Source organism: Orycteropus afer, unplaced genomic scaffold, assembly GCF_000298275.1.
Source record: "Orycteropus afer afer isolate SDZICR_OR568_19922 unplaced genomic scaffold, OryAfe1.0 scaffold00325, whole genome shotgun sequence".
In the NCBI taxonomy this organism is placed as follows: domain Eukaryota; kingdom Metazoa; phylum Chordata; class Mammalia; order Tubulidentata; family Orycteropodidae; genus Orycteropus; species Orycteropus afer.
Window position 1 is genome coordinate 667,325 of NW_006921912.1, and position 11,617 is coordinate 678,941.

Sequence of the window (11,617 nt, forward strand, 5' to 3'; positions counted from 1 at the left end):
TAGGATTTACAATACATCACAGAATGAAGGACAATGGCTAGAAGGGCCACATCAAGCAATTTACCGCAGGACCCCATTGTGAATCATAGGGTTTTCACTGGCTAATTTTCCGTAGATCACCAAGGCTTTCTTCCTAGTTCATCTTAGTCTGGAAGCTCTGCTGAACCTGTTCACATCATAGCAACATGCAAGCTTCCAATTACAGATGGGTAGTGACTGCACTTGAAGTGCATTGGCTGGGAACAAAGCCTAAGTCTCCCACATGGAAGGTAAGAATTCTACCACTGAACTACCACTTCCCTCTAAACAAATAACTAAAAAGTGATACATCTATTCTAGACTCAATATTCAGTGATACATGTAACAAAGCAATCCAAGACTACTGGACATGAGAAGTAGGAGATGGGAGAAAGGGGATCTCTGTGACACAATCCCCCAAGAGTTCCAGCTTTATACCAAGCGGAGCCTCACTCATTCATCCTCTCAGCTTGGCTATCCCCTTGACAAAAGTTACAGCTTAGGACATGGCTTTCAACTATCCCTTATGATGTCTTTGCCCTGCCCACATCTCTGTAAACTCTCCTTAATTACATTTGTGTTTGCCATCTATTTCCTGCCAAAACCAGGACTGATATAGGCCTACATGAAAAGACTGTGGGCAAGGTTAAGGAAATAAAGAAAGGAAGTTGAAACATCTAGGTTCTAGCAACAGCAGGAAACCATTATTTCCAGGCCTAAGGAGGCAGAGGGAGGAAATCATGTTATTATAGCTTAGTTGTGGGCTGGAGTCATGGAAGAGAGACCACATACCAGAATCTTTGTCATATAAACACCCAGCCACTGTCAGAACTGTGACAAGAAGGAAATAAGAGCAATAAATACTCCAATGAGTGTATTAATCTCGATTTCTATCTTTTCCTACCCTCCAATCTTCCATTGGCTAAACCCAATCTGAAACCAAACCCAACTATTACTTAGATGATAAAGTTCATAGAGGTCAGCCTTCTAGGGTACAGATTAGGAAAAAGAAAGACTGATGTGACGCAAATGAAAAGTAACAAGCCAATCATCCCTCACTGTCAAGAGTGCCTTAAAAAGAAAGTAGATATCTTTATAATTTATTACATGGAGTATATATTATTTGAATAGTAAGTTTTTTTGTTTTTTAAGATAGGGCAGATAGACCAACACACCACTTTGCATGTAGAAAACAACTTAACAACAACTTTCATTGGTAGGATTTGCCATGGGTTGTTAGAGGGCCAACTTGCCTGAACAGGCTACTTGAGAATCTCAGGGCACAGCCCATTGTGAGGAAACATGGTATGACTCTGTGATTCTAGAATTCCCAGAAGCTCTAATTCAGCATTGGGAGCTTCTGCTCACAGTTTTGTTCAGGGTTCTCAGGTGTCCAACACCAGGGCTCCCACTTTCCTTTAACCCAAATGAAGTTTCTCTTTCTAATTTGCCTGCTTGGATCTGCCAGAGGTGAGTCCTCTATTTAGCTTCTAGGTGGATATATTAGTGGCTTCCTTAAAAGTGTTTCAGCCCTTGGAGAAGAAATACCAGTCTCTTAGTTACCCAAACCAATCTAACTCAGAATCAGGAATAGCTAAGCAAGCCCACCTCTGAGAGCTCCTGAACCAGCTGATTCCTCCTAATTGTGGCTTTACAGTCAGAGATGCCCACTGGCCTGGCACAGTTCTTTCAGCCATTTAACATTTGTGTCTGATGCTCTGTGACATAAGAGGAAAGGCCTAGGGGTTCTTTTGAAGTCCAGTGAAGGTTTGTCCCAACAAGCTGAATGCAAGGGATCTTCGTGTAATTAACATGCCAAGAAATGATATAAGGGGATGTGCCCAGAAGGCCACCTAATGAATAAACACAGCAGGGCCATGGGCCAGACCCCTTACAAGCCTCTCCTTTGTGACTATGTTCCATCTATTCTGCTATCTTATATCTCCTCTTTCAGGATCCCCCCATCCTGGTAGGGTGTATTCTTTCCTGACTCTTACAGAAGAAAAGAGAGGCCATGAGCTGTCCATCAGATGACAAAGTCTTTGTTTTCTCCTGTGGGCTCCCAGAGATTTTATGATTGTTAGACTTTCAAAACTTGACCCACAAATGTAGCTACACAGCCAACCAATGGTAGCATGTGCCAGTCATGTAGTAAAGCAGTGAATCATAAACTGTAACAATGGCAAAGAAAAAGCTTCTTTTCTATCAGAAAAAAAAAAAAAAAAGTCTCTTTATTAAAACATTAATTATTGAAGAATCAGTCAGGCAGATATTTCTGGAACAACTTTTTTAAATAAAAACCTTATTAAAGCTTATCTTTCTTTATCAACATATTTTAACCCTGGTCTTTTAGAAAGACGTTGATTACAAGGTTTGTGATGTGCCCAGAAATATGTCTGTTGCAGGACTCTTACAAGCTAGACCTCAGCCTCTAAGATCCTGCAGTTCCTCTCTCAGTTTTTGGCTAGGATTACTAACTTACTTACTATAGTACACTTACTCTCCTCTAAGTTGCTCAATCTAATGAAAGGGAAATAATCAAATTATTTGGTGCTTCCATTCAATTAAAATGAAAGTCATACTGAAGAAATATTTGTCTGACAATCATTGATGGGGTGGATTAACGGTAAAAAAGACTAACTAGAAGAGAATGACCAGCTACAAATTTTCTAAAATTAATTGAGCATCTGCACTAAACTAGGCACTTTACAATTTGTCTTACCGAATACTCATGACAACTCCCTGAAGTGGGTGTAAAAGGTATGTCTCAAGAAAGCTCAACTCAAATATACATAAGCAAAGAATTTTTTTTCTGAATAATTGATAGCAACTTTGTTTTCTAAATCCCAACCCAAATGGATTAGGAGTTGAGTCTGAGAAAGACCTTGCCAAATAAAAGTATTTTAATCCCTTCTGATAATTCTTCTGGGCTTATTAGGTGTTTATTATAGTCCTCTTCTAGATTAAGATTTATTCATGTCCAAAGATTAAAATCTTATAACATCCCCTCAGATCAGAATTACTCAGCTATTGAAAACTACTTGCTTTCTCTCTACCTGTTCTATTGCCATTCTTCTTCAGTGATTTCCCCATAGATAAACTACAGGGAGAATTGGAGGTGGATTTCTGATCGTAGGAGTGGTAGTACATTGATTCCTGATGCTGGTTTTGCCAGGGGAACATATTCATTTCCCTTCAACTATTTTTTTGAGAGCAGGTGGGTAAGTTTTTAATATTGTAGATCTCAGTAGTCTCCCCTTCAATCCCTGCAGTGGTCCATATGTGTTTCATTAACATCTCTGTCCTTCATGGTATCTTGAGGTAAGGATTTGAATTCCCTCAACATCTGCACTATCTTCAGGGCTATCTAGGCCCACAAGGAATCTAGGAATCCCACATTAGCCTCATTTGCTAGGAAACCAGTCTTTACTCCTGATATTCTTTCACCTTCAATATCTCTCTTCTTTTCCTTCTCTATCCTAGGAGCATCAGGTCAACCTGATGAGACTCTTGGCTCTATCGATCATCAAGCTTCAATTGAAAAGCAACTTTCAGGTGAGTACTTTTCACGTGGAAACCCATCAGATGCCGAGGCTTTATACGAGTCCACTTCAGGTGAGCACTCTTTAAGTGAGCACTCTTCAAGTGCGCATTCTTCCAGTGAGAGCACAAGTGAGCAAGCTTCTGGTGAACAGCCTTTGGCTGAACAATCTTCTGGTGAAAAGCCTTCAGTTGAAAAGCCTTTGGCTGAAAAAGCTTCTGGAGCAAAGGCTTCAGGTGAAAAACCTTCTGGGGAAAAGGTTTCAGGTGACAAAGCTTCTGGGGAAAAGGCTTCTGGGGAAAAGGCTTCAGGGGACAAAGCTTCTGGAGAAAAGGCTTCAGGAGAAAAGGCTTTGGGTGAAAAGTCTTCAGGTGAACAACCATCAGGTGAAAAGTCATCTAGTGAAAAGCCTTCTGGTGAACAGGCTTCAAGTGAAAAGTCTTCAGTTGAACAGGCTTCAGGTGAAAAACTTTCAGGTGAAAAGGTTTCAAGTGAACAATCTTCAGGTGACCAGGCTTTGGCTGAAAAGCCATCAGTAGAAAAGCCTTCAGATGAAAAGCCTTCAGGTGATAAGTCTTCAAGTGAACAGCCTTCAAGTGAACCATCTTCTGGTGAACAGTTTTCCAGTGAAAAGCCTTCCAGTGAACCACCTTTGGGCACACTATCTTCAATCACACCATCTTCAGGTGAGCCACATTTAGATGAGTACTAGTCCTGGACTTGAGGTGTGAAGTGGGGAGCACTTCAAGAATTTTACCAGAAATGAGTATGTTGTAACCAGGCTACTTATTTTGCCCATCGTCCCTTCCCAGATGTATAATTCAAGGTTACACACTTGATTCATTAGGGAATTTCATCAGGCTAATCTTAAATTTTCAGGCACAGGATTAAATTGCCATACATGCTCTTACATGAACGAGCAAGGAAAATGTCTTCGTGGAGAAGGAGTCTGCATCACTCAGAATTCCCAGCAGTGCATGTTAAAGAAGATCTTTGAAGGTATGTGGGGACTTCGGAGACAATCTGCCAAAGAACACATCAACCAACTTGAGCACTGATTAGGGCAGAAGGATGGTAGGGGCTTGGAGAGAGATCAAGTTGTGATTCCCTAGGAACTTGGAAATTGAGGAGAATTTTATTCTTTCAAGAATTAAGAGTAGAATCTCAGCTACTTGTTGAGTAGTAAAGCCCCTCTGCAGACCCAAGACTTCTCAAAAAGAGGTAACTGACAGAAATATAGTCACAAGTCAGCAAAATTCTGCATCTAGGTTCTCTCTGGTCTCAGTCATCCTTGTAACAAAAGGTCTTAGCAACCATGGAGTTCACAGGGTGAGAATGGATGATAGGGTAAGACACTGAAACCATTGAGGCTGGGTGGAGGGGGGATAAATGGGCTCTAGGACTGGTATATTTGTGAAGGTTAGGATGAAGAAGGGAGTTTCACAGCCAGGTGAGACTCCCTACCTATTAAAGAAATGTGGACTGTGACTATTTTGTTCATGGCTATATATCCCTAGTACCTATCACAAAGTCCACTAACTCATTGCCATCAAGTGAGATCCGACTCATAGCAACCCCTCCTTGAGTTTCTGAGGTGGTATCACTATGGAAGTAGATTGCCCAACCTTCCTTCTGAGGAGTGGCTTGTGGGTTTGAACCACTAGACTTCTGGTTAGCAGTCAAATGCCTTAGGCACTACACCACCAGAGCTCCTCCTACAAAGTCCACTATCTGGTAAATATTGAAAAAAATGAATAAACTAATAATTATTTACAAGTCTTATGTCTCAGTATAGTCCTACATCTTTCTACACTTACACTCACTCCTCATCTCTGAAAATAAAGGATCTTGATTATGTCCATGATTCCCCTGTGGTCTATCTGGTACCTCATTAGAAATACCATTTTTCCCACATTTCTACATGCGTGCACATTCACCCACCACCAACCAATAAACATTAATCGCACATATTACGAGCCCTTACAGAAAGAGGAATAGATACAGACTGTGTACAAAGAGATTATGCAGGGCTTTGAACCATTTCATTCTGGTTCCACCTCCTGTGAAGAATCTGCATTTTCATCCCAGACATACTGACTGAGACTCTACACTTTAACATGATCCCCAGTTGATTCTTAGAGATTCTTCTAGCTCTCCAGGTGATTCAGTATATCTGGGGTGGAAATGCAAATTCTCAGCAAAGCGTCAAACAGGAATGAATGGTCAGATGCTCTGAGATTATCGTCTTATATAAAAAAGAGATAACATATGAAAAGAAGAAAGTGGTAAGGTATCATTAGAATGGCACACACAAAATGTTGGGAGTTCAGGAGAAGAAAAGCTTAGAGACTGAGAAAAGCCTAAAGATGTGGTGGTATTCAGAAAAGACTTTAGAATAACATGTCATATTTGGCTCAGTAATTCTCCATCTTGGCTGAACATGAGATTTCACCTGAGAAGTTTTTTAAACATCCTAATGCTGAGGTTGCATCGAACAGATTAAATCAGAATCTCTGATTTGATGGAATCCAAGTATCACTATTTATTAAAGCTCCTATGTGATTCTAATCTGCAGTCAAAATTGAGAATTACTGGTTTAGTTTTACAGCAAAGAATGAGAAAGGATATTCAGAGACTGGGAATTATGGAAGCAACAGTCAGAAAAGTGCAGGTGTAAAGAGGAAATAGCAAAGAGTCTTTTCAGGGTGACAGTAGGTAGGTAAGAAGATAAACTTGAAAAGCTCACATAAGACCTTTGATATGAGGTATGGAGTTTGAATTTAGGATTTTTAAACAAGGTAATGACTTGATGAGGATGTTAACCAACAATAATACTTCCACTTTGTTGAAACTCTGCTAAGTATCAAGCACTATGCTAGACACTTTAAAATATACTTTCTATTTTAATCCTCACAGTAACTTTGCAAAGTAGTATTTTTCTTTCCCTATTAACAGAAAGGGAAACTGAAATAGCTTGCCTGCAGACATAAGTAGGAAGAGAAAAGCCAGTATATCACACAGGTTAGCTAAAGCTCTTCTTAAGGATAATTACTCTGCAAGTAATTAGCATAGAGACTGAAGAACCTGTTAAAGGACAATTCCAATACTTCAATCAAAAGAATGGGTAGTGATGATGATTACACAATATGGTGAATGTAATTAATGTCACTGAATTTTACACATAAAAATGGTTGAAATGGCAAATGTGTTGTTACATATATTTCACTACAATTAAAAAAAAAAAGCCAAGGAAGGTTTGCAAGGGAGGATAAAAAAAAGATGGAAACTTGATACTAGGATAGTAGCAAGAGAATAAAGACTTATACATCTCTCTCCATGTTGTTTCATTTACAGTTGTCCCTTGATAACTGTGTATGGGGGGGAACTGGTTCCAGGACAACCCCCCATACCAAAATCCTCGATGTTTAAGTCTCACATAAAATGGTGTTGTATTTTCATATAACCTGCCCACACCCTCCTGTATGCTTTAAATCATCTTTAGATTACTTATAACACCTAATACAATGTAAACGCCATGTAAATAGCACTTTACACTCCCTATTAGCCTTTGAGGGATTGCTTTAACAATTTAATTGCTTTTTTTTTTTTTTTCAAAAAAACCTTTCAATCTGTGTTTGGTTGAATCCACAGATGCAGAACCTGTGGATACAGAGGGCCAGCTATATCCCTCCTCATACCTTACACTTACTCCAGCTTCCTGAACACAATTTCATATTTTCATGCTATTATTCAGCCTGCACTGACCTTCCCTCCCTTCTGTACCTATCAATATTCTACCCATTCTTCACTGCCCAGTTCAATGCCACCTCCTTTCTAAACTAAAACTCACTTCCCTCGAGTCAGATCTGACTCATAGCAATCTGTCCTTGGGTTTCCGAGGCAGTATCACTATGAAAGTAGATTGCCTAATCCTCCTTCCAAAGAGCAGCTGGTGGGTTTGAGCCACAAGCCTTCTGGTTAGCAGTAAAATGCCTTAGGCACTACACCACCAAAGCTTCTTTCTAAGACCTTCATTAATTCTATGCACCCTACAATCAAAATATCAAAATTAACTTTTTTTTTTAATTTGCTAATGCAGAATAAACAAGGCTTTTCCATCTCATCTCATGTAATGATTGGCATTTTTGTTTATCTCCCTGAACTCTTAAGATCAAAGACCTTGATGTTATTAACTTTTGCATTCTTCAGTGTCTAGCACATGTCATTGCACATAGTTGTTGATGTGTGCAGTTGAGTCTGAATCCTTTGTAGTAGGGGTCCTTTAAATGTTTGATGAAATGAAATGGAGTAATAGGAACAATATAGATTGTAAGAGTAGAGTTGACAGACCTTCACAACCAATGGGAGCTCTGGTAGCGTAATGCCTAAGGCACTTGACTGATAACCAGAAGGCTGGCAGTTCAAACCCACCAGCCACTCCTCAGAAGGAAGGTTGGGCAATCTACTTCCATAGTGATACTGCCTTGGAAACCCAAGGAGGGGTCGCTTTGAGTCAGGTCCAAATCCAAGGCACATAACAACAACAACAATCAAAACCAATTGGATGAGAAGAGCAAAAGGAGGAATCGGAGATAACAGGGTTTTGAGACAGTAGTATAGAAAATATAAAATGGAAACTCAGGAAAATGAGATTTAGGGGGAGTTTCATTTTGGGAATAGTAAGTTTTAGATGTTCTTAGCATATCTTCATGGAGATGACTATTGGTTAATTGGGAATGTAAGACTTCAACTTGGGAAACAGAGATAATTGAAACAAGAGGAGCTGTGAATAGAGCAGTAGGGAGAACTTTGTCAGGATGAGAGAGTTTCAAGAAAAAATGTAGCAGTGCTGTTTTCATAGAGGTCAGAGAGGAAGAGTACTACAAAAGGCTGTAGAATATGATGAGAAAACCTTTAATGACTTTTGAGAGGAGAATTTTAGCACAATTGGGTCATGATTCAGTGTTCTAGGAGCCAAGATGTAAATGGGAAGGAAGTTAAGGTAATGAGGAGGGGGATCCAGCTCTCTGGAGATGTTTATGGTGAAAGGAAAGAGAGAGGTTAGGAGAGTAGTATGGTCAGAAAAAGGTATTTTTGAGGTGGGGAAACTTGATTATATTAGTAAACCAAAAAGTAGCCAGTAGAGTGGAAGAGACTGAAGATATGAGAGGAGTGGGCTGCTGAAGGGTGTGGAGTCGCTGAGGAGGCAGAGGGGAGGGAAAAGCAAGGGAGAATAAAAAAGTAGAAGCCTTGCTCATGCTTGCATGGGGACAGTGGAGGCCATGGATGAAGGCTATGGATAGGGGACGAAGTCATATGCTCACTACAATCTGTCTTTCTGCCTTACAGGTGGAAAACTTCAATTCATGGTTCAGGGATGTGAGAACATGTGCCCATCAATGAACCTCTTCTCCCATGGAACTAGGATGCAAATCATATGCTGTCGGAATCAATCTTTCTGCAACAAGATCTAAAAGCCTGTGTGCCCTTCCCTCCCTTGCTTCTTGCTCTGACTCAGGCAGCAAAAGGCCTCCTCCATCATCCTCCTGAGCACAATTTAAATTTTTTTTTTTTCCCTAGTCAACAACTAATCACATCTGCCTCTGCCTGAGTCCTAGACAGGATGCTTAAATAAGAAATAAGAAGCCCTCATTTATCTCATCTTCCTACTCTCATTCATTCCCTGTTGTCCACTCTTCTCTCTCCTCCATATTCCCTACTCCCCCTGCTCCATCTCCCAACATTTCTTTTCAATAAATTATGCATGGTTAAAGAATACAGACTCCAGATAAGATTTTTTTCCTATCAGTTTCAGGATTAGTCTGAGCTTCCTTATATCTAACATACTAAAGTAGATGCATTTTGAAACCATTCCATATTAGTGAAAGTGAATGGTTTCCTAGGGCAAAGACAACAAAGAGGAACAGAATGTGGCTGAATCTTTTACAAGGATCAAATAATATTGCAGGTCATTCTCTCTGATCCCCACCTTCCATGCTTACTTTTCCTCATGCTTTACACTAATTGTGTGTCCAAAATCCACCCTTCTTTGGCTCTTCACAGTTTTTAGTGAATAGTCCACTCTTAACATGAAAAAAAGATTTCTTACATATTTATTTATTTGCTAAGTAGATAGCAGTTCATAATGCTTATATTTTTTTTTTCTCACACAGTTATTGGATCATCTGCTCACCATAAAGGGGCAGGTGGAAATACTATAATAATCCTTATATTAGTGTTATATTCTTCAAGGTGTTGTCACATATATATCATCTGATCCTCAGAAAATAGCCTAGAAGAGTAGATAGGAAATATATCATTATCCTTATTTTATAAATAAGAAAATATGACATAGGGATGTTTTATTTATTTGTAACTTACTGTGTTACAAACTTGGTTACAGAGCTAAGAGAGAGCCATGGCTAGATTTAAAAAACAAATCTGCATGATCTCAATCTGAGCTGTTTTTACCACATTATGAATATTAGCTGGAATGGTTCTTTCAAGCCTCTCCTGCTATACAAGCCCATCTTCTTTTAGCAATGATTCCCACATGCCTCTATTTGAAGTCTCTTGAGATCAGCTGGGTGGCCCTAAAGTATCTTCTGCAGAAGTCCAATTCATCAATTTTTCTCTTTTAGCGCTTTTGGTTTTATGTCTAACTCTTAGAACTCTATACCAAGAAAAAAGCAACTTTACCATATGTAAAATTTCTTAATAGTTGAAGTATATATACATTATGACCTCTCCCCAAAAAAACACCAAAAACATGTTGGTAACAGATTCCTAATTGGCAATATTGAGTACACATTTCTCCAAATATTATAGATTGAAGACAATGGAACCTATCTTCAAATTTCTGAAGGAAAATTATTCTTAACAATAATCCTATTCCTAAATAAACAACATTCAACCTGAGGTATGGTTTACAGGGGGAAGAAGAGAAATAACATTCTTGATACTTTTTTTTTTTTTTTGGAGGGATAAATCTATTGGCTATAGGAGTTAGGAAGCTCTGGTGGCATAGTGCCTAAGGCATTTGACTGCTAACCAGAAGGCTGGGAATTCAAACCCACCAGTCACTCCTTGAAAGGAAGACTGGGCAATCTACTTTCATAGAGATATGCCTCAGAAACCCAAGGAGGCGTCACTATGAGTTGCATTCGACTTGGCAGGGGTAAATGTATGTTCAAGTATGTTGTTAAAATTTAAGGGTAGGGAGGTTCTGGCTTCAAGTAATGGTGGAGTAGTTTGGCTGAACTAGCCTTCATGCTCCTTGGAAGCAAGAATGGCCAGACTTCATGTCACTTGTTTTAGTCATGTTGTTAGAAGGGATCACTCCTTGAAGAAGGATATCATGTTTGGTAAAGAGGAAGGTCAGCAAAAAAAGGGAAGGCCTTCAACAAGATGGATTGACATGGTAGCTCCAACGATGGGCTCAGATATAGCAAGTATTGTACATAGGGTCGCTATGAGTTGGAGCCGACTCAACGGCACCTAACAACAACAACAACCTTCATGCCTATAACAACTATAAACTCTGGAAAAAATAAGAGCAACAACTTTAAAAACCCTAAAAAATCTAGAAAGAAGTCACCCTTAAAAGACTGCAATAGCACTGGGTATGGTTTGCATATTGGTGGCTTTATATCTGAGGGTACTTCCCAATCCATGTATTCAAGGATGGCAAAAAATCACCAACTGGTTTGAAGTTTCAGAGGAAATAGATTGGGGCTGCAAGGGGAGCTATAAAGTTAGGGGAGGACCCTGGAAAGAAGGAAATAACAAAGGGCATAATAAAAATTTGAAATATAAAGTCTAACCAATTCATGGCTGACCACTGACTCCAAAAGCCTTAGCAATGATAGTGGCTGGAAGCTGAAAGAACTGAGCATAAATAGCTGCTTTGCACTTCAGAGAAGACAGAGTTAAAAGTTAAAGTCCACCCACATTCAGTGCCTACTAGAACAAAAGTCAAATCCAATCACAACCTTTTCTCCCTTGAAACCTTGCAGTAGCTTCCTGTCTAAGGCTAGGTTCTCTACAGAAGCAAAATCA

The 11,617-nt window shown here is 39.5% G+C and overlaps 1 protein-coding gene across 1 annotated transcript; it reads left to right on the forward strand.

Annotated features, from left to right (window-relative positions):
* The first annotated feature begins 1,445 nt into the window (after positions 1 to 1,445).
* ACRV1 (acrosomal vesicle protein 1) lies at positions 1,446 to 9,033 on the forward strand. The gene is made up of 6 exons (XM_007952129.1): positions 1,446 to 1,488; positions 3,502 to 3,690; positions 3,826 to 3,960; positions 4,066 to 4,245; positions 4,439 to 4,558; positions 8,909 to 9,033. The coding sequence occupies exons 1-6, from the start codon at positions 1,446 to 1,448 to the stop codon at positions 9,031 to 9,033; spliced, it is 792 nt and encodes a 263-aa protein (XP_007950320.1).
* The last annotated feature ends 2,584 nt before the right edge of the window (positions 9,034 to 11,617 follow it).

Excerpts from the sequence above, each read along its gene's own strand:
- ACRV1 (XM_007952129.1), top strand. The coding sequence starts at position 1,446 with ATGAAGTTTCTCTTTCTAATTTGCCTGCTTGGATCTGCCAGAG. Across the intron at positions 3,691-3,825 it reads TTCTTCCAGTGAGAGCACAA|GTGACAAAGCTTCTGGGGAA; the intron begins GTGAGCAAGCTT and ends AAAAGGTTTCAG. Across the intron at positions 3,961-4,065 it reads ATCAGGTGAAAAGTCATCTA|GTGACCAGGCTTTGGCTGAA; the intron begins GTGAAAAGCCTT and ends AACAATCTTCAG.